The following is a 23,475-nucleotide window of genomic DNA, read 5'->3' as shown; positions in this document are numbered from 1 at the left end:
GAATGTATCTTACTTCCTTTTCTAAATGCTACCTCCTGTGACCTGTCTTCCCCTGAAAATTGTAAATCGGTCGTGGGGGGTTCAATTTCACTATACGAAAATGTATGTAAGGCCTGATTTGATTTGCAATTGGCCGTAGTGTATGAGTGTGAATGAGTATGGGTGTTTCCCAGTACTGGGTTGCAGCTGGAAGGGCATCTGCTGTGTAAAACTTTTGCTGGCTAAGTTGGCGGTTCATTCCGCTGTGGCGACCCCAGATTAATAAAGGGAATAAGCCAATTTTAAAATGAATGAATGAAGGAATAATATTACAGAAGGTGACATGGTGGCTCCACAGTCCAAACATATGCGCTAAAGGGGAATTGGGTAAACTATTGGCCATAGTGTGAGTGTGAAAGAGTGTGTATGGATGTTTCCCAATATTGCGGATGAAAGGGCATTCACTATTTAAAACATATGCTGGATAAGTTGGTGGTTCATTCCGCTGTGGAGACACCTCATAAATAAAGGGATGAAAATGAATGAATATTACACACACATGTCTATTTAAACCAAAACTTTCTATTGATATTTAGTTTTGAACTGTAATTCAATAGAATAGAAACATTTGTGATCATGTGACTCTGAGACGTTCAGCTTTTATCACATGATTAAATTACATTTTAAGTTATATTCTCTTACTTAATGCAATACTTTATCTAGAAATAATATTTCAGTATTATTACTCAAATAAATGCAGTATTGCTGAGCAGAAGAGACTACTTTATGCGTTAACAATTAAAATTTTTTGGCTTTAAGAAAATGTTCTTTTTTCAATTTTATTCAAAAGAAAACAGCGAAAAATAAAGTGTTTAGTGTTTTTTTGTTACACATTTTCAATTTATGTCTTTAGATTTCAATATTTTTATTTATTTATTCTTTTAAAGGTCATACTTCACTTTATTCCAAACTTTAGTCGATATAAACTTTATTTATTCTTATCTATATTCTAAATTTTTTACTGAGTGATTTGTTCACACATTTTGGCAAAAAATGCATTCTACTTTTTTTTCTGGCTGCAGGATTTTCTGAATAATTAAATAAATAGTAAATAGTTTTAAAAAGTTTTTAAACAGTAATATAATATAACAGTTTTTATATTAGTTTTTTAAGTAATATAATAGTTTTTAAAGTAATATAATATAACATAATATAACATAATATTGGACTGCTAGTTACCTACTACCTCCCTGTATAGGTCTCATACTCAATTCCTGGAGGGCCGCAGCTCTACACAGTTTTGCCCCAACCCTAATCAAACACAGCTGATCTAGTCGTGTCAAGTAGTTTTGAACACATTGATTAGTTGAATCAGCTGTGTTTGATTAGAATTGGAGCAAAACTGTGCAGAGCTGCGGTCCTCCTGGAATTGAGTTTGAGACCCATGCTGTATAGTATTAAGACACTGTCACTTTATCATATTTACAAGCTTTTTGCACTACTGTTTTGAATTGTACTGTAATTTTTGCACCATATCTAACACATTTAAATCTAGGGTTTCCACAGCGGAATTAACCGCCAACTTATCCAGCATGTTTTTTTTTACGCAGCGGATCTGTTTTTAATTCTTTTAATCATTTTTATTTTCTTGTTTCTTTTATTCTTGTTTATGTAAAGCACTTTGAATTACCATTGTGTATGAATTGTGCTATATAAATAGACTTGCCTTGCCTCTGGTTTGCACTCCTCGCCATGTGTAATTATTTTTACCACTTTTATTTTTTTCTTTGATTTTTTGACTATATTAGTAATTATATTTATTGTTATTTCTTTTTAAAACTCTACTTTCTGTATTAATATTATCTGTTGGGCACCTAGGGTCTGAGAGTAACGCTATTTCGATTTTCTGTATGTCCTGTAAATTTGACTTGGTAATACAACGTACTCGCGTATAACTACACACTATAATAAAATGTGGGTATTTTAAAAAAAGTATTAAACATAATACCTTATACACAATATACCTTTTGACTGCTGTGCTTTAATTATTTGCTCAGGGTGTGTTATAATATTTCAAAACTTGCTGAGCTCTGAGGATTTAGACGTGGCGCCGGGCAAAGATGATTTCCTTGCATCAGCAGATCCACTCTACGTCATGTTCCGGTTACGTCATGATCCTCGGTGGAGCTTTTGATTGGCTAGCGGGGTTCGCTTCAACCGCAATGTTGTCTAATTTCCTCAAAGCCAACAACAAACAAAACTGAAAACAAACTAAAGCGGTAAAAGTTGAAAATTACGCACATTTTAGAACGCAGTCAGTTATGTTGTTTTTTTGTAATGTGAGTTAACTTTCTGTTTCGTTTAATTAGCGATTAGCTCGTGCCTGTTACTAGGTTGTCAGTGACGGAGTGGATCGGCTAGTCACTTTCAGAGAGACTTTACTTCAGCAAGAGAACTGACACAACTCAACTTCTCCACATACACACACTCTCTGCAAATATCATCCTTCAGGTTAGTGATCTGCTATCTGTAGACGAGTGTTTCCTTTATATTATCATCAGGATGAAGTGTTTAATCCTCTTTACTGCTGTGTAAACTGATGGTTGATGTGCTATGTGGCTAGCTTATGTTAGCTCATTGATATCTCTCCAACATGTTACTCATGATTAATGTAAATTACAGCTAAAATATCGTATTTAAGAGCTCGAATGATCGAGGTGATGAAGGTCAATGCGTGATTTAATTGGTCGCGTTGGTTTAATGTGCAGAAAATGTGTTAGCACTAGCCACCCACTGGTGTATTAATGGCTTAAGTTTCTTAATGATCAGCTTTAAATGTTATGTATCTGTCAAACACATCTCTCTTAGCTGATATACGTTATATATGGAGAGAGAGAGAGATGTGTGTGTGCACATGCATAGCTACAGCAGTGTTATTAATAGACTTGCTTTGCACTGGTTTTTCAGTGATAAATCTAAAATCTACTTCCTGTGTGACATGCTCGGTGCACAGATAACATGGTATAATAGTCATAACACACGTCGTTTGACTGTCGTGAGAAACATGATAAAGCTGCAGCATTTCTAAAACATGCAATTACATTGGTATCATGTCGATAATGGCATGCTATTGCTACAGCATTGCATTTCCAAAGTACCATGGTATTACTATATAGTTTATGTCTTAAAAATGAATCAATTTCCTGGGTGGTGGCTAGTGTACTTGAAGCATGAATTAAATAAATGGTATTAACACTGTGAATATCAAAAACATATTTTAATCATGGTATATATCCAAAAAATTAGGTATAGCCATGATGCATAACCAAAAACAAACAACAAAAACACAACAACATAGCATCACCATGGAACAAGTCTATAAACATTGGTTTATATATATATCCAAAAAAAAAACAACACACTTCCAAAAAATATGGTATGAGCATGTCCAAAAAATGCCATATTACCATGCCGTTCTTAAAAACATGATATTAAATGTCCAAAAAAAGTTGTATTTCCATGGTGAGTTATAAAAAAATATATGGTATTACCATTATACATGCCCTCAAAAAATTTATTACTACGGTATGTTATAGAAAACATGGTATTACCATGACACATGTAGTGACACAAAAATGTTATATTACCCTGGCATGCTAACAAAAAAACATGGTATTAACATAGTAAATGTCCAAAAAATGTTGTTTCTCCATGTTTTTTTTAATGAAAAAAAACATGGTATTACAATAATACGTGCCCCCATAAAATGGTATTACCATGCTGTGTTATAAAAAACTTGGTATTCCCTTGATACATGTGCAAAAGACATTGTACTACCCTGCATGCTAACAAAAAACATGATATTACCATGATACTTGCCCCCCATATATAATATTACCATGCTATGTTATAAGAACATGCTATTACCATGATACATGTTTAAAAAAGTTGAACTACACTGGCATGCAAACAAAAAAAAAAACGGGGTATAAACATGGTAAATGTCCAAAAAATGTTGTATTCCCATGGTATGTTATTAAAAACATGGTATTACAATAATACGTGCCCCCATAAAATTGTATTACCATGCTATGTTATAAAAAACTTGGTATTACCATTATACATGTTCAAAAAACATTGTACTACCCTGGGATGCTAACAAAAAACATGGTATTACCATGATACTTGCCCCCCATAAATTATATTATCATGCTATGTTATAAAAAACATGTTATTATCATGATACATGTTAAAAAAAAGTTGTACTACACTGGCATGCTAAAAAAAACATGGTATAAACATGGTAAATGTGCAAAAAATGTTGTATTCCCATGGTATATTACAGAATAAAAAAATGTTATTACAATAATACATGCCCACATAAAATTGTATTGCCATGCTATGTTATAAAAAACTTGGTATTACCGTAATACATGTTTAAAAAAAGTTGTACTACACTGCCATGCTAACAAAAAAAACATGGGATAAACATGGTAAATGTCCAAAGAACACAATTCTACCATTGTATTTGTTAGAAAAAAGGTATTTCCATGGTATGACACATTTTATTAAAACATGGTATTACCATTGTATATGTCCAAAAGCTATTGGTATTTCCATAGTACGTGTCTAAATAAACCATTGTTATCCAGAAAATATTATTGAGAGCCAGTGACTGAACTGAGTATCTCTTCTGGTTGTGTGTCTGTCAGGTCCTCTGTGTGTGTGTGAGTGTGTGAGAGTGCGTGTCGGTCATGTGGAGGAAGGCTGTGCTGGTGGCGGTGTTGGCGCTGGGGATGGGTTATCTCTACCACACTGACCCAGAGCTGCCGGCCCGCATGCTCAGCTACGTCAGCCAATCACTGCCACCGATGGAGGCTGGTGGAGGATCAGAACCCCGCCCACCCACACTGGAGGAGGCCATCGCTCGCGCCTGGCAGACCCTCATCACGGCTCCAGCCCGCCGCTGGGGGAGAGTTGCAGTGGGGTGAGCAACTCGGAGAACACAACGCTTCAATTACATTATTACTTCACTACCAGAATGAAAAATCCCTGATAAGGCACTCACAACACATCCTCGTCATCCAAGATGTTCATTTCTCTTTGTCTTTCTAGTGTTAAAAACTATTCTAGGGCACCATCTGCTGTAAAAACTTGCATAGAGGGTATCTAAAAACTACCCTAGAGCACCGTCTGCAGTAAAAAAAAACTAGCCTACAGCGCCATCTGCTGTTAAAAACTAGCCTAGAGCACATTGTGCTGTTAAAAACTAGCCTAGAGCGCCGTCTGCTGTTAAAAACTACCCTAAAGCACAGTCTGCTGTTAAAAACTAGCCTAGAGCACCCTCTGCTGTTAAAAACTAGCCTAGAGCACAGTCTGCTGTTAAAAACTAGCCTAGAACGCCATCTGCTGTTAAAAACTAGCCTAGAGCGCCCTCTGCTGTTAAAAACTAGCCTAGAGCACAGTGTGCTGTTAAAAACTAGCCTAGAGCGCCGTCTGCTGTTAAAAACTACCCTAAAGCACAGTCTGCTGTTAAAAACTAGCCTAGAGCACCCTCTGCTGTTAAAAACTAGCCTAGAGCACCCTCTGCTGTTAAAAACTAGCCTAGAGCACAGTCTGCTGTTAAAAACTAGCCTAGAGCGCCGTCTGCTGTTAAAAACTACCCTAAAGCACAGTCTGCTGTTAAAAACTAGCCTAGAGCACCCTCTGCTGTTAAAAACTAGCCTAGAGCACCCTCTGCTGTTAAAAACTAGCCTAGAGCACAGTCTGCTGTTAAAAACTAGCCTAGAGCGCCATCTGCTGTTAAAAACTAGCCTAGAGCACATTGTGCTGTTAAAAACTAGCCTAGAGCGCCGTCTGCTGTTAAAAACTACCCTAAAGCACAGTCTGCTGTTAAAAACTAGCCTAGAGCACCCTCTGCTGTTAAAAACTAGCCTAGAGCACAGTCTGCTGTTAAAAACTAGCCTAGAACGCCATCTGCTGTTAAAAACTAGCCTAGAGCGCCCTCTGCTGTTAAAAACTAGCCTAGAGCACAGTGTGCTGTTAAAAACTAGCCTAGAGCGCCGTCTGCTGTTAAAAACTACCCTAAAGCACAGTCTGCTGTTAAAAACTAGCCTAGAACGCCATCTGCTGTTAAAAACTAGCCTAGAGCACCCTCTGCTGTTAAAAACTAGCCTAGAGCACAGTCTGCTGTTAAAAACTAGCCTAGAACGCCCTCTGCTGTTAAAAACTAGCCTAGAGCGCTGTCTGCTGTTAAAAACTAGCCTAGAACGCTGTCTTGCTGTAAAAAAAACTAGCCTAGAGCACCATCTGCTGTTAAAAACTAGCCTAGAGAGCTGTCTGCTGTTAAAAACTAGCCCAGAGCACCGTCTGCTGTTAAAACCTTGCCCAGAGCGCCTTCTGCGGTCAAAAACTAGCCCAGAGCGTCATCTGCTGCTAAAAACTAGCATAGAGCGCCATCTGCTGTTAAAAACTAGCATAGAGCGCCATCTGCTGTTAAAAACTAGCCTAGAGCATCATCTGCTGTTAAAAACTAGCCTAGAGCGCCGTCTCCTGCTAAAAACTAGCATAGAGTGCCATCTGCTGTTAAAAACTAGCCTAGAGCATCATCTGCTGTTAAAAACTAGCCTAGAGCGCCGTCTCCTGCTAAAAACTAGCATAGAGTGCCATCTGCTGTTAAAAACTAGCATAGAGAGCCGTCTGCTGTTAAAAACTAGTCTATAGCGTCGTCTGCAGTTTAAAAAGAAGTCTAGCGCACACTCTGCTGTTAAAAAACTAGCGTAGTGTGCTTTTAACAGTTAAAAATGAGCCTAGCATGCTCTCTGCTGTTAAAAACTAGCCAAGAGAGCATCTAAAACCCAGCATAGAGCGCCGTTTACTGTTAAAACTAGCTTTGAACACTGTCTGCTGTTAAAAACTTGCCTAGAGCACATCTAAACACTTGGCTAGAGCGCCATCTGCTATTAAAAACTACTCTAGAGTGACGTCTGCTGTTAAAAACTAGCCTACATCGCCATCTACTATTCCAGAATCGAATCAAGACAGAATAATGATGAGTTTTAAAAATCTCCAGTCTGAATCGATGCAGAACCGATTGTGTATTTGAATATTCATTGTTAGCATTTGCACAGTAAGTTGCTCTCACAACGTTAGCAGGTCTGACACGAGCAGGTTATTGGTCCTAGAACCCTTCCCATAACGCCTCTGTGTTTGTGTCAGGGTGAACGCCTGTGTGGATGTGGTGGTGTCCGGCGTGGGGCTGCTGCAGGCGCTCGCTCTAGAACCAGGCTCCGGCAGAGACCACGAGGTGCTACACAGCAAAGAGGACCTGAAGGAGGCCTTCATCCACTACATGGGGAAGGGCGCAGCAGCAGAGCGTTTCTTCTCAGATAAGGAGGTTTTCCAGAGGATCGCACGAGCCGCTGCAGAGTATCCCGGCGCTCAGGTGGGAGATAAAGTGTTTTAGGACAGTAGAAGTGGGGTTTTACTACATAGGTTTCCTTCAGGGCGTGAGCGGGGAGTGATTGAACTGAGACTAGCTGCTCCCTGAGCATACTAAATGTTGTCCGACAGGTTTTCTTTTTCTTTATTCAGATGAAGGCGTAATTATTCGCCCTCATGTGAATTTCTTTTTCAAATATTTCCCAAATGATGTTGAACAGATTCAGGAATTTTTCACAGTATTTCCTATAATATTTTTTCTTCTAGAGTGTCTTTTTTTTTAATTTCGGCTAGAATAAAAGCAGTTCTTAATTTTTAAAAAAACATTTAAAGGTTAACATTATTATCTCCCTTAAGCAATTTTTGTTTTAGATTGTCTACAGAACAATATACTACTGTATAAATAACATTATGTTGAATGCAAAAGTACAATGAATATTTATTTTTTAGCAAAAAAAGGGAAATAAAATACATAAACACCCATCCTCACACATGATATGCTAGTATTTTGCCACAACATTTGACATATTGATGTTACAGGGGAAATGATAATAATAAATGGTTGTCTGACAGGTTTGGTTGCTCTTCTTGTGGACTGATTCAAAGCGATCTACAAAAGTTTAATTTCGGCTGCTGCTGTAAATGAATCTGGCCCTTGAGATCTGGTTTAATGTGAATGCAGGAGACAGCCTGAGGGGAATTGAGTTTCTGTGTCAGGTTTAACTCGGCATAATCAGCAGTAATTAAAAGACACGGTGTTCATCATATTTTTTCAGAATGAATAATATGCATTATAATGCAACTCTGGAGCACAAAACTCAGAAAATAAGATGGGATTGTATGGTTTAGTTATTTTTTTCCCTATTTACTTGTTTTGCATACTTTTAATGCAGCTGAAATAGTTTCCTACAGTATCGAAGATCGATATTTTTCAAGGACTTGTATTAAAATTGGAAATTCCAGTATTGTGGCGACACTACTTTGATATTTAGGGCGTACTCACACTATGCTATCTGAACCATGCCCAGGCCTGTTTCCCGGATCGTTTGAGAAGCGGGACTCAGGCATGGTACACTTGGCCGGCCCTGGCCCGGTTGGAAGACGTGTGCCAGAACGCGGTTCACTTGGGCTTTGGCGCGGTACGCTTGTGTGTGAGTGCAAAACGCACTTAAGCCTGAAACTGAGACTTGACTTTTAAGGGGCTGTTTGATAAAGATTAATTAATCATTCTTACTGTTCAGTGAACGCAAACTGTTGTAGTTTATTAAAGACGCAAACCCCTCACTGCACGACAGCTGCACCTTCAGCAAACCTCCTAATTCCTGCAGCACGAGGACTTGTTTATTGTTTATGAGCGTCAAAGTGGCTGATCTTCTCAGCGAAATATTTGACTGCGTGTCACCCATAGACTGTAAAATATATGGACGTAGTATCCGTGACGTCACCCATAGGTTTCTACAGAGCGCAAAAGAAGCTACAAGTAGGCGCGGCCAACCGTCGCCATTTTGTTCGCGCGTCATCACACCCACGGCGGGATACCAAACAAGAGCAAAGAGGCGGAGAGTGGGCGGAGCTACAGACACCTGCTGGCATTAAGCTTGGACCTGGTTCAGACACACTTTACTTTGGGAGAACGCTTAATACTTCATCACCTGCGACTCGTTTGTATTCTGACCACTTGTGCTTGATTGTACACTATATCAATAAAGTGTTTAGACTTTTAAAAACACTGCTGTAATACATTGAGCCAATAAACATTGTTCTTATGACGTTTTTCAACAGGAGGAAAACGCAAATTACTTCCAAACACTTCAGATATAGTCTGTGTTAGTTAATATAAGACTATTGATGAAATCCAGCATAACACTGTATGACAACACTTAAGATGACTGATCTAGAGCCTACAGCTAATCAATCTGTCAGATTCTGAAGTGCATTACAGCTCTAAATATAAATATAAACGATAAATGATCCTAAATAAAACAAATACATGTATAGAGATGGTATATAAGTATATGACTTTACTCACATGGGAAACGGAGGCCACGTGAATGGTTTGTGAGCACAATTAAGTGCCCTCAGCATGCCATGCCATCTAATAATTGTAGGAAACAAGTCCAAAAGGCAGCTGACTGTGTAAAGCCACATAAATCAACACAGAAATACGATAAATATGCCGAGTTCAGTGGCTAATCTGCAGGATTCAGCTGAGGTGACGTGACGCCGACCAGTGAGACCTAGCTGTCACTCAAGTGGCCACGCCCTTAATTATGCAAACTTAATATAGCTTAATATAAACGAAACGGATGAGTTATAAAAAAATTCACCCCCCTCACAGTTGTCATGAAGGGTAATATTAGCTGTATTAACCTAAATCTTTTTTTGTACAGGCTGTAAACACCTTTTTTTCTGCTGTAAAGTTGGCCATTCTAACAGTGGGCTCAATTGAAATTTGCTCTGTTTTGGAGCCAGGAGCGGCCAGGACTAGCGGGATTTCGGATGAATTGCAGTTTTAGTTACTTCCGTATTGGCTTCCTGAGAGAGAGCGGGAGGTTGCCGCTTGGTGTCACCGCATATCAAACGACAATAGAACTAAAGAAATCTCCACTGCGCTGAGCGGAAGCGCTTCAGAACAGCTCATCATCGTTGATGTTAGTGCGGGCCATCGGGGGAGACGGGAGGGGGGACAAGCGTGCTTTGGCCCAGTTCAAGGCAACTGTACATAGTGAGAGTACAACCTTAATCTAAAAGGTTGTCATTTTGCTTTCTAGAGTCACATTACAGAGTCATTTGCTCCATAATACACATGTAATTGAGTTTGGGCATTTTAATGAAAACTAATTTACATTTAATAAGCTTTTTTCTTTTTTTTTTTTGCAGCTTTATGTGGGCGGAAACGCTGCTCTGATTGGCCAGAAGCTGGCATCTAACCCACAACTAGTGGTGAGTATTTTGTCCTTCTGGTCTCCATTAAACCTTCATGTTTACTTCAGTGTTACTTGCAGTTTACTTGTGATTTATTTTAGCGTTTACTAAGTGAAAATCATTTCTACACCAAACATTCTTTTTTTCATTAACTCAAATGTTTACTTTATTTCTTTCCTGTTTGGAAGATGTTTTAAAGAATGTTAGAAAGCAGCAGCCATAGCACTTTTAGTCTCTACTGCAGAAGTCAATGGCTGCTTTTTTTCCAACATTCTTCAAAATATCTTCCTTTGCGTTCAACAGATTAAAGAAATTCATAAGTTTGCAACCACTTTAGTGTTTAGTGAGTAAATGTTATTTTTGCGTGAACTGTCTCTTTAATAGGCTGAAAGCAGACCATCTGTACCTGAAATGCAGATGATTGTAGTTCTCTAAAGTCTGCTGTGCTCCCTCAGGTCCTATTGTGTGGTCCAGTGGGGCCGAAGCTTCACGAGATGCTGGATGAACAGATCGTGGTGCCGCCAGAATCTCTGCAGGAAACGGATGAGTACCACCTGATCCTGGAGTACAAGTCAGGTGAGACTTAAATCGAAATGATGTTCGCAAGTCCTTACTATGATCCAATTAAAAGTGAATATTCAGTAATAAATCATTCACAGTAAGACCAAGACAAGACCTGTATATAGATCAAGATGGAGTTATTACAATGATTACGTCTACACATTGATTACATTAAGAATTGCAAATGCAATTATGTAAAGGTATTTGCAGAGGGCATTTTGGACACCTCATTTAATCGCTCATTAAATCGGCAGACAAAAAAACACACACACATTGACCTTGTTAATAACACTAAAATGCTGTATAAAATCAGATGGACACATTAATGAACTAATAAGAATATAAACTTAAAAGATATACACTCACCGGCCACTTTATTAGGTACACCTTACTAGTACCGGGTTGGACCTCTTTTGCCTTCAGAGCTGCCTCAATCCTTCATGGCAGAGATTTATTAAGGTACTGGAAATATTCCTCAGAGATTTTGCTCCATATTGACATGATAGCATCACACAGTTGCTGCAGATTTGTCGGCTGCACATCCATGATGCCAATCTCCCGTTCCACCACATCCCAAAGGTGCTCTATTGGATTGAGATCTGGTGACTGTGGAGGCCATTTGAGTACAGTGAACTCATTGTCATGTTCAAGAAACCAGTCTAATTGATTCCTGCTTTATGTCATATTCTGCTGGGAGTAGCCATCAGGAGATGAGTACACTGTGTTCATAAAGGGATGGACATGGTCAGCAACAATACTCGGGTAGGCTGTGGCGTTGACACCATGCTCAATGGGTATTAATGGGCTTGAAGTGTGCTAAGAAGATCTCTCACACCATTTCGCCAGCACCACTAGCCTAAACCATTGATACAAGGCAGGATGGATCCATGCTTTCATGTTGTGGATGCCAAATTCTGACCCAACCATACGAATGTGTCAGCAGAAATGGAGACTCATCAGACCAGGCAACGTTTCTCCAATCTTCTATTGTCCAGTTTTGGTGAGTCTGTGTGAATTGTAGCCTCAGTTTCCTGTTCTTAGCTGACAGGAGCGGCACCCGGTGTGTTCTTCTGCTGCTGTAGCCCATCCGCTTCAAGGCTGGACGTGTTGTGTGTTCAGAGATGCTCTTCTGCAGAGCTCGGTTGTATCGAGTGCTTATTTGAGTTACTGTTGCCTTTCTATCAGATGGAGCCAGTCTGGCCATTCTTCTCTGACCTCTGGCATCGACAAGGCATTTGCGCCCACAGAACTGCCGCCCACTGGATATTTTCTCTTTTTCAGACCATTCTCTGTAAACCTTAGAGATGGTTGTGCGTGAAAATCCCAGTAGATCAGCAGTTTCTGAAATACTCAGACCAGCCCGTCTGGCACCAACAACCAAGCCACGATCAAAGTCACTTAAATCATCTTTCTTCCCCATTCTGACGCTCGCTTTGAACTGCAGCAGATCGTCTTGACCATGTCAACATGCCTAAATGCATTGACTTGCTGCCATGTGATTGGCTGATTAGAAATTTGAGTTAACGACCAATTGGACAGGTGTACCTAATAAAGTGGCCGGTGAGTGCTTGTACTTCAATTTAAATCCATAGACAGAGAATTCACGGTGCTTTATTTCCACTAAAAACAGAGAAAAAGCCCACATTCTTGAAATAGACTAGTGCATGTTTCAAAAGAACACAAATAAATAAATGTTTGCCTGTAGTGTCCTGCCTTTAAATGTGTTCTCTCTGCCGCCCCCTGCAGGTGAACAGTGGGGTCCTTCACGAGCTCCTCAGGCGAATCGCTTCATTCTCTCCCACGATGTCTCCAATGGGGAAATGAGCGCGCTGGAGATGTTCGTGGCCAGTCTGGAGGAGTTCCAGCCGGATCTGGTGGTTCTATCCGGACTGCATATGATGGAAGGAATGGGCCGGGAACTCTGGGAGGAACGACTCAAAGAGGTCTGACACCAAAATCACTCAATGCACGTTTATTTGAAACAGAACAACTCTTGAGCTTCTCATAGCATGTTCCCACGTATCAATAGAGTTTCAAGTAAAAAAATATTGTTATCGATGAGTATTCAAAACCATAAACCGATCCGATATCATCTTCTCTACTCATTTCTAGGGATGTAACGGTATCAGAATTTCACGGTACGGTAATACCTCGGTATGAATGTCACGGTACGGTATTTATTGAATCATTTACAGGAAAAAACAAAACTTATGAAAATACCGCTATTCAGTACGCGCGCGACAACACAGCTGATAAGAACTCGCGCGACAACACCGCTATTCAGTACGCGCGCGACAACACAGCTGATAAGAACTCGCGCGACAACACCGCTATTCAGTACGCGCGCGACAACACAGCTGATAAGAACTGGCGCGACAACACCGCTATTCAGTACGCGCGCGACAACACAGCTGATAAGAACTCGCGCGACAACACCGCTATTCAGTACGCGCGCGACAACACAGCTGATAAGAACTCGCGCGACAACACCGCTATTCAGTACGCGCGCGACAACACAGCTGATAAGAACTCGCGCGACAACACCACTATTCAGTACGCGCGCGGCGACAACACAGCTGATAAGAACTCGCGCGACAACACGGCTATTCAGTACGCGCGCGACAACACAGCTGATAAGAACTCGCGCGACAACACCGCTATTCAGTACGCGCGCGGCGACAACACCCGCTTTAGGGTTTTCCAGCTCTTTTTGATCCCCGCTTCTAGCAGAACACTCCATTTCCGCATTACTGGATCTGTAGCGACAACAGACCGCAAGGGATGATGGGAATTGTAGTTTCCGGTACCTCCCGTTCGCTTCATTCGCCTGAGCAAATTTTCTCAGAAGACCTAAAGTTTTACCGAGTCATGCGACTACGGTAATATCGAAAAAAATTAATATTGCGGTATGACGGTATTTACAATACCGTTACATCCCTACTCATTTCAGTAAAGTACAGTGAACAATACTACTGCTGAATATCTGATAATAGAAATGTCAGATTATAAAAATACTTGACTGCATGTATTTGTTCATGTTTTATTAATGGATAAGTTTGAAGCACTTTCCCTGAGATTGGTTGTGGCTGGAAGGGCATCCGCTGCGTAAAAAACGTCCTGGATAAGTTAGCGGTTCATTCCGCTGTGGTGACCCCAGATTAAAAGGGACTAAGCCGACAAGAAAATGAATGAATGAAGTCTGAAGCACACCGTCAATGAATTCGCTCAATTTAAACAGGGGTAGTAGTACTATACACAACTGTTTCTACAGGTACACACTCGAGTATCGGTTCAGTACTCTGTATCGGCCGATATCCTCAGCTCAGGTATCGAAATCGGGAAGGGGAAAATAGTATCGGAACATCCCCAGTTTTTACTTGTCCTTCATGTTGTTTGTGTTGTGATGTCCTGCAGGCTGTGGTGGCCATCTCAGACGTGAGGAACGAGGTGCCCATCCACCTGGAGCTGGCCAGTATGACGGACAGAGACTACATGAACCGAATCCTGCAGGAGGTAAATGTGTTTAATGAAGGCCGATGTTCAGAGGGGTTACGGTTTGCATGGTGCAGTAAGGCCTTCACTGATGACCTTCACAACCAATCACAGTCATTTCTGTTGAGCATGTGAACACGATGGGCAGTCAGCGGTGTTTAGGACTGCACTTAAATCTTAGTGGGGATTTCAGTACCAATTAGTATCGAATTCGATACTTTTGACAGCACTAAATGGCAGTGAATGGTGCTCGAGTTTTAGAAGCTACAAAAGCAACATTTATCCATCATAAAAGTCATCCATATGACGCCAGTTGGTTAATAAAGGTTTAAGCGAAGACGAATTATATTTTGAGCTCATCTACATGGTTCAGCTTTCTCTGTGCTCTACTGCTAGCAGGTCTTGTCCATCCTGAACTCACAATATGAGTTGTAGTAAAGGGATAGACTCTCCCTCATGTGGTTTTAAACCTTTATGAGTTTCTTTCTTCTGTCGAACGCAACAGTTCTTTGGTGAAAAAGAAATTACTATGAAAGTCAATGGCTGCCAGAATATTCCAAATATCTTCTTATGTGTTTAACAAAAAAAGGAAATTCCTACATTTTTTAAGCAAGTTTAGAGTAAAAAAACAATGGCAGAATTTTCATTTTTGGGTGAACTCCCTTTTAATAATCTTCATTGGAGGTTTGCAATGGCAGTGAATGGTGCTCGAGTTTTTGAAGCTACCAAACCCACATTTATTATATTGAACACAATATTATATTGCGAGCTCATCTACATGGTTCAGCTTCATCTGTGCTCTTCAGTTAGCAGGTCATGTCCATCCTCACAATTTGAGTTGTAGTAAAGGGATTGTTTACCCCAAAATAAAAATGACCTCACCATCTACTTTCCCTCATGCGGTTTTAAACGAGTCAAGAATGTGAAAACGATGGCAGAATTTTTAGTTTTGGGTGAACTATAGCTGCGTCCCAAATGGCACACTATACACTATGCACTCATGCACTATGCACTTACACACTCAACAGGATAGTATATGTATGTAGTGTTGTCCCAAATGGCACACTAATGTTTTTTTACTAAGCAGAAATTCAAACTGTTTCCCTGATGACGTTTGACGGTCGCCAAATCAGTGAAATAAACAACCGAATTATCAAATAATACCTGCCGTGAGTATTGCCGCATTCACCATCGGGAGGCGCTATAATCACTCTCGTAGGAGAATTTTGCTTTCACCATCCAAAATAAATAAAGTTATCCAACATGTGCGTCCGATAGCTCCGCCCCTTCCGCTACGTAAGCAAACCTGCGGTCGTTGAGTGCGTGAAGTGTCCATCATTACACACTTCATTTTAGCGGCTGAATGAGTGCATGATCCAGGTAATTAAAGTGCACTTCTTATTTTTAGAGTTTTCAGTGTGAACACACTACTTACACTATTTATACTACAAAATGGCGTAGAATAGTGCATAAGTATGCGATTTGGGACGCAGCTTATATCTTTAAATAATATTGGTTGCAGCTTTCTAATGGCAATGAATGGTGCTCGAGTTTTAGAAGCTACAAAAGTTACATTTATCCATCATAAAAGTCATCCATATGACGCCAGTTGATTAATAAAAGTTTAAGCGAAGACGAATTATATTTTGAGCTCTGTAATCTACATGGCTCAGCTTTCTCTGTGCTCTACTGTTAGCAGGTCTTGTCCATCCTGAACTCACAATACGAGTTGTAGTAAAGGGATAGTTCACTCAAAAATGAAAATTTTTTTATCTACTTTCCCTCATGTGGTTTTAAACGAGTCAAGAATGTGAAAACGATGGCAGAATTTTTAGTTTTGGGTGAACTATATCTTTAAATAATATTGGTTGCAGCTTTCTAATGGCAGTGAATGGTGCTCGAGTTTTAGAAGCTACAAAAACCACATTCATACATCATAAAAGTCATCCACTTGACTCCAGTGGGTAAATGAATGCTTAAAGAAAACACAAAAGTTCTATGACTTTTATAGTAGAAAAAAGGAAATTACTGTGGAGGTCAATGGCTGCCAAATATCTCCTTTTGCGTTTAGCAGAAAATTGAGCAAGTTCTAAAAATGTGAAGAGTGCAAAACTTTCATTTTTGGCTCACCTGTCCCTTTAAATAATATTTGTTGCAGCTTTGCAATGGCAGTGAATGGTGCTCGAGTTTTTGAAGCTACAAAAAACGCATTTATCCATCACAAAATGAACCCACACAACTCCAGTGGATTAATGAGTGTTTGAGGAAAACACAATGTTATATTTTGAGCTCTGTAATCTACATGGTTCAGCTTTCTCTGTGCTCTTCTGTTAGCAGGTCATGAACTCACAATTTGAGTTGTAGTAAAGGGATAGTTCACTCAAAAATTAACATTACCACATCATCTACTTTTCTTCATGTGGTTTTAACAATGACAGCAGTTTTTGGGTGAACTGTCCCTTTAAATAATACTTGTTGCAGCTTTTTTTAATGGCAGTGAATCTTGCTCGAGATTTAGAACCTACAAAAACACATTTATCCATCACAAAAGTCATCCATAAACCTCCAGTGTGTTATTGAATATTTAAAGGAAACCTTGTATTATATTATGAACTAATCTACATGGTTCAGCTTTCTCCGCGCTCTTCTGTTAGCAGGTCATGCCCATCCTGAACTCACAATTTGAGTTGTAGTAAAGGGATAGTTCACTCAAAAATTAACATTACCACATCATCTACTTTTCTTCATGTGGTTTTAACAATGATAGCAGTTTTTGGGTGAACTGTCCCTTTAAATAATACTTGTTGCAGCTTTTTTTAATGGCAGTGAATGGTGCTCGAGTTTTAGAAGCTACAAAAACCACATTTATTCATCATAAAAGTCATTAAATATCACACAGGAGGCTTATGGATGTTTAAATAAAGCCTGGTATTATATTTTGAACTCATCTACATGGCTCAGCTTTCTCTGTGCTCTTTTTTTTTAGCAGGTCATGTCCATTATGAACTCAATATATGAGTTGTAGTAAAGGGATAGTTCACCCAAAAATGAACATGACCACATCATCTACTTTTCTTCATGTGGTTTTAACAACGATAGCAGAGTTTTTGGGTGAACTGTCCCTTTAAAAAAATACTCATTGCAGCTTTGCAATAGCAGTGAATGGTGCTCGAGATTTAGAACCTACAAAAACACATTTATCCATCACAAAAGTCATCCATAAACCTCCAGTGTGTTATTGAATATTTAAAGGAAACCTTGTATTATATTATGAACTAATCTACATCGTTCAGCTTTCTCCGCGCTCTTCTGTTAGCAGGTCATGAACTCACAATTTGAGTTGTAGTAAAGGGATAGTTCACTCAAAAATTAACATTACCACATCATCTACTTTTCTTCATGTGGTTTTAACAACGATAGCAGTTTTTGGGTGAACTGTCCCTTTAAATAATACTTGTTGCAACTTTTTTTAATGGCAGTGAATGGTGCTCGAGTTTCAGAAGCTACAAAAACCACATTTATTCATCATAAAAGTCATTAAATATCACACAGGAGGCTTATGGATGTTTAAAGAAAGCCTGGTATTATATTTTGAACTCATCTACATGGTTCAGCTTTCTCTGTGCTCTTTTTTTTAGCAGGTCATGTCCATTATGAACTCAATATATGAGTTGTAGTAAAGGGATAGTTCACCCAAAAATGAACATGACCACATCATCTACTCTCCCTCATGTGGTTTTAACAATGATAGCAGAGTTTTGGGGTGAACTGTCCCTTTAAAAAATACTCATTGCAGCTTTGCAATAGCAGTGAATGGTGCTCGAGTTTTAGAATCTACAAAAACACATTTATCCATCACAAAAGTCATCAATAAACCTCCAGTGTGTTATTGAATATTTAAAGGAAACCTTGTATTATATTATGAACTAATCTACATGGTTCAGCTTTCTCCGCGCTCTTCTGTTAGCAGGTCATGCCCATCCTGAACTCACAATTTGAGTTGTAGTAAAGGGATAGTTCACTCAAAAATTAACATTACCACATCATCTACTTTTCTTCATGTGGTTTTAACAATGATAGCAGTTTTTGGGTGAACTGTCCCTTTAAATAATACTTGTTGCAACTTTTTTTAATGGCAGTGAATGGTGCTCGAGTTTCAGAATCTACAAAAACACATTTATCCATCACAAAAGTCATCAATAAACCTCCAGTGTGTTATTGAATATTTAAAGGAAACCTTGTATTATATTATGAACTAATCTACATGGTTCAGCTTTCTCCGCGCTCTTCTGTTAGCAGGTCATGCCCATCCTGAACTCACAATTTGAGTTGTAGTAAAGGGATAGTTCACTCAAAAATTAACATTACCACATCATCTAATTCTTCATGTGGTTTTAACAACGATAGCAGTTTTTGGGTGAACTGTCCCTTTAAAAAATACTCATTGCAGCTTTGCAATGGCAGTGAATGGTGCTCGAGTTTTAGAACCTACAAAAACACATTTATCCATCACAAAAGTCATCCATAAACCTCCAGTGTGTTATTGAGTTTTTAAAGGAAACCTTGTATTATATTATGAACTTATCTACATCGTTCAGCTTTCTCCGCGCTCTTCTGTTAGCAGGTCATGCCCATCGTGAACTCCATCGGTCTGAACGAGCAGGAGCTTTTATTTCTGACCCAATCAGGAGGAGGCCCTCACTCCGACCTCACTTCATGGGACGGCGTACCAGACGTGGGCCGCGTCACAGACATCCTCCTCTGGGTCCTAGAGCAACACGGCCGGGCGGACGCACAATCAGAAGCCGACCTCACCCGCATCCACTTCCACACACTAGCATACCACATCCTGGCTACGGTGGACGGGCACTGGGGGAACCAGGCGGCGGCGGTGGCAGCGGGCGCGCGTGTGGCTAGCAGTCAAGCGTGCGGTTTGCAAACCATCGATATCTCAAAAGTGCTTCTTAAGGCACCGTTAAACTTCCACAGCTCCTTCTCGGAGCCGAGAGAGAGTCTAAAAGTGGAGCCGTCCCGACCGGTGACCGTGTGGCGGAGAGGAAACGTTTCTTTCCATCTCACACCCGTGCTGGTCTGCAAACAGCCGCTGAGGACTGTGGGATTGGGCGACGCTATTTCAGCCGAGGGACTCGTGTTTTCAGAGCTCACGTCTGAGGTTTAGAGACACGCCGGTCTTATTTTATCTTTTTTTTTTTTACTCTAATGATGGGAAGAGAGAGAGAGAGAGAGAGGATGTTTGTTGTGGAGATGGAGTGTGCACTGTTATTCTCTATTTGGAGATTATTATTGTTTTTCCTCTGAGATTATATTGAGAAACTCTGCACTGAATGACATGAGCCAGCCTCCGCTATTAGTTTTATGTTTATTATTATTATTAATATTGGTCACACTTTATTTTGATGAATTTAAGGTACACTGCATCTACATGCTAACTTTTCTCATTGGATTATAAGTAGACTGTTAGGGTTCGTGAAAGTTGACGTACTCGCAGTTTCTTATAGTCAGTTAAATGTCTGTTGAAGGAGCAGATATTAAGCAGACAGTCTACTAATACTCAATTGGACCATCAAAATAAAGTGTTACCATATTATTTACCACAAATCAAACTCTGTCATTATACACTCCATTTGTTTATTGCAGAAGTCAATGATAGAGTTTTTATTTTGGTAAGTTCTTTTACTATAAGGTTGTATTTGTTAATTGATTTACTAACGATGACTAATACATTTATTACACTCACAGAAATCAGTCCAAGGCACTCGTAAAGTGTGGAAAGTTTAAAAATGTAATATTCACATGGCTAAATCTTAAAAAACCTACGCGTTTCAGCAGGGATCTGCCTTCATCACGTTAACAATGGTCAGGTGCTTCTAGTGCAGGCATCACCAAACTTGGTTCTCGAGGGCCGGTGTCCTGGATATTTTAGTTCCAACCTCAATTAAACACACCTGAACCAGCTAATCAAGCTCTTCCCTCCTGAAAAAAACAGCTTAAACCAGCCTAGGCTGGTTGGCTGGTTTTAGCTGGCCGACCAGGCTGGTTTTAGAGGGGTTTTGGCCATTTCCAGGCTGGTTTCCAGTCAATTCCAGCCTGGTCTTAGCTGGTCTGGCTGGGAGATGACCAGCTAAAGCCAGCCTAGCCAGGCTGGGAGCCCAGCCAAAGCCAGCTATGTCCAGCTTAAACCAGGCTGGTCAAGCTGGTTTTAGCTGGATTTAGCTGGATTTAGCTGGTCATTTTCCAGCCTGACCAGCTAAGACCAGGCTGGAATTGACTGGAAACAGCCTGGAAATGGCCAAAACCCCTCTAAAACCAGCCAACCAGCCTTTTTTGGGCAGGACTCGAACCAATGACCTTCTTGCTAATCACTGAGCCGCCCTATTATTAGTTCATGTTAGTAAATACATTAACTAAAGCAACCTTATAGTAATGTGTGACCCATTTTAGTTATGACAGGAGCTCATACTCTGGTTAGCAGGTGCAGAAAACCAGCGCAGTCTTAAACACCTTGAATTTCCATCGAACACTCCTTTTTTTGGGTATGTGAATGTTAATAATTAGCAGAACTTTTTCCAGCAGTGATTTTTGTTTTTATCTGTGTCAAGTAATCAGATCTCTTACACTTATGAAATTAAGTAGTAATAATTAAGAGTAGTTCACTCGAATAAAAAGAAACATCCATAATTTATTCCCCCTTAAGCCTCTCTGAATATACACCGTTTGAGTTGTTTTAAAGGGAGATAGTTCACCCAGAAATGAAAATTACTTCATTTATTCTCTCTTATGTGTGTTTTAAACATTTATACGTTTCTTCTGTTGAACACACACACACACACACATTAACATATTTTGAAGAATGCTGCTTGCCCATAAACATCCATAGTGTTAAAAAAAAATACTATGGAAGTCAATGGATGCCAGCAACCAACATTCTTCAAAATATCTTCTTTTGTGTTCAAACTCAAGTAGATCCTAAACAAGTAAAGGGTGAGTAAATAATGACATCATTTTCAGGTGAACTGCCACTTTAAATGGTAGTAATAATGTGGCTTTTCACAGCTTTATAATGTTGGTGGATGGTGCTCGAGATTTTGAAGCAACAAAAAACACATTTACCCATCATAAAAGTAATCCAGTGGGTTATTGAAAGCCTATAAAGTTTCAAATATGCATATTCTTCATTCATTTACTCACTGTTAATACAGTTTGTGGAGCTTCAAAAACTCGGGCACCATTCACATCCATTATAACATAATCAGAGTATGATAATTGATTGAACACAGAATACAAATAGGAAGGCTTAAGGATGAGTCAATCATGGGATCTTTTTATTTTTTGGGCGGGGTCAACTATTTATAACCCACATTTATAGTGGCTAGTTTAAACCACCAGCTTACCTGATGGTATTGTGGCCGTTATTCAGCACACATAACGCCATGTATACAATAAGTATCATTCATTACTCTTGTCTTAATTGAATCTAAATGTTCTTAAGGGTGGGAATTTAGCTTTAGGATTGTTTACCAGCATTGTATGTATATAATAAGAATCGAAACGTACATATTTTACATGCATTGTGTTACCATCGGCTGCTGGTTGATCATGTGGTGGTGTTTATAAAAACCGGTTTATAAAAGTGACACGCGATGATGAATCTGTACATACAAATGATGTCATTTATTCTTCTAGCTCACGATGATTTCCATCCACACATCTTTTTAATGGGACGTACTAATTAATCTTGTCTTAAATCAGCCTTAAAGTTTGACAGACCCATTTGCAGCTTTTGTAACCAAAGCGTAAAACTGTTTGTGAATTAAACGGAGCAGGACTGAATTCACAACTAAGTCTGTTGGTGAATAAGGTGAGATCCTGAACGTTGTCTTGTTTTGTACTGTTTTTTTTTTTTTTTTGTAACACTCCATTGTTGACACTGTTAGTTTCTCAAACCAACTTTAAAACCTTCAATCTGGGAAAACGGCATCTTCAAATTGGGAATATCTTAACTGGGATCTCTTTTTACTTATGGAGTATATTAAACTTTAGACACTGAGAAGGTTTTTGTTAATAGATGGGATGAGAAACTACCAGAACGTTCACGTTCATAAATGTTTTGGGTGTGTAAGTTGTTTTAGGGTTGTAGTTTGCACATGTGATTATGCAACAAAGTCTTTAAGAGTTACTGGGCAAAACGACCTTCAATCATAAACGTTATATATATATTAGCTCTGTTAACTTGAGTATGGATTATTTTTATAGAAATAAACACTTCTGTTCCGGTTATAAAACCACTGTTTCTTTGTATTATTATGGTGCTGTTTTTTTTTTTTTTTCACACTTCACAATAAGATTTCACTAGTATGGAAGTCTGTTTCTGCCACAGGAGGAAAATAATTACAGCAGTAACTGTGAAGAGATTTGGCTGCCAGTTTATTGACTTGTATAAATGAATTTACATCCCACCCACATTACAGGTTTATTAATTTCTCACATTATTTTGAGTTTATAATTTTACATTTTTTATAGAATTGCAACTTTATTCATCAGTTTTTGTGTTTATTGGCTCTCTCACAACACGTTTAAGTCAGATTTAGTTCAGATTCATATTATTGTATATATATATATATATATATATATATATATATATATATATATATAAACTTATAATAATAATTTGACTTCTAGTTGATCATTTGGTATGAGAAGTGGCTTATATAAAAGGCAAAGGCCTCTAGATTACATTTATTTTACCATAATAAAATATGATCATGTCTTGACATTGAATGATTTAATCAGGACAGTAAGTTCTGACTTTGCTTAGACTAAAGTCTTGTCACTGAACAGAAATAATGTCCAGTATAGAATATAAAGTCCTGCTGCAGTGGAGGCAGAATGAATATTGTGTCTGACTCCATCATGAGCTTGGAGGACTGCATCCATACATCTCTGACATGACTCACATCCCTGATTAATAAAGTCATCTGGAATGGCGAAGAAAGCGTTCTTGCAGGACTCCCAGAGCTCATCAAGATTCATCTTCAACGCCTCCTCCTCTGTCTTACC

General features: G+C 39.2%; 1 protein-coding gene across 8 annotated transcripts; it reads left to right on the top strand.

The window, feature by feature from the left end:
• Positions 1 to 2,377: 2,377 nt before the first annotated feature.
• On the top strand, positions 2,378 to 22,700 carry adpgk (ADP-dependent glucokinase). Of its 8 annotated transcripts, none has more exons than XR_012399901.1 (9): positions 2,398 to 2,490; positions 4,692 to 4,966; positions 7,198 to 7,423; positions 10,300 to 10,362; positions 10,800 to 10,920; positions 12,652 to 12,848; positions 14,320 to 14,418; positions 19,022 to 20,508; positions 20,671 to 22,700. XR_012399901.1 is itself a non-coding variant. In NM_001079965.2 (8 exon segments), coding segments are annotated over 7 exon segments (1,497 nt in total). In that variant the 5' UTR covers positions 2,378 to 2,490; positions 4,692 to 4,733; the 3' UTR covers positions 19,577 to 20,408.
• Positions 22,701 to 23,475: the final 775 nt, after the last annotated feature.

Source organism: Danio rerio, chromosome 25, assembly GCF_049306965.1.
Source record: "Danio rerio strain Tuebingen ecotype United States chromosome 25, GRCz12tu, whole genome shotgun sequence".
Classification (NCBI taxonomy): domain Eukaryota; kingdom Metazoa; phylum Chordata; class Actinopteri; order Cypriniformes; family Danionidae; genus Danio; species Danio rerio.
The sequence above is the reverse complement of the archived record's forward strand: the minus strand, read 5'-3'. Positions and strand labels throughout refer to the sequence as shown.

What these genes read in the sequence shown, in the direction of transcription:
- adpgk (XM_073942101.1), top strand. Translation starts at nt 4,734, where the DNA reads ATGTGGAGGAAGGCTGTGCTGGTGGCGGTGTTGGCGCTGGGGATGGGT. An exon ending in TGGGGGAGAGTTGCAGTGGG is followed by an intron (nt 4,967 to 7,197) that starts GTGAGCAACTCG and finishes TGTTTGTGTCAG; the next exon opens with GGTGAACGCCTGTGTGGATG. An exon ending in CATCTAACCCACAACTAGTG is followed by an intron (nt 10,363 to 10,799) that starts GTGAGTATTTTG and finishes GTGCTCCCTCAG; the next exon opens with GTCCTATTGTGTGGTCCAGT.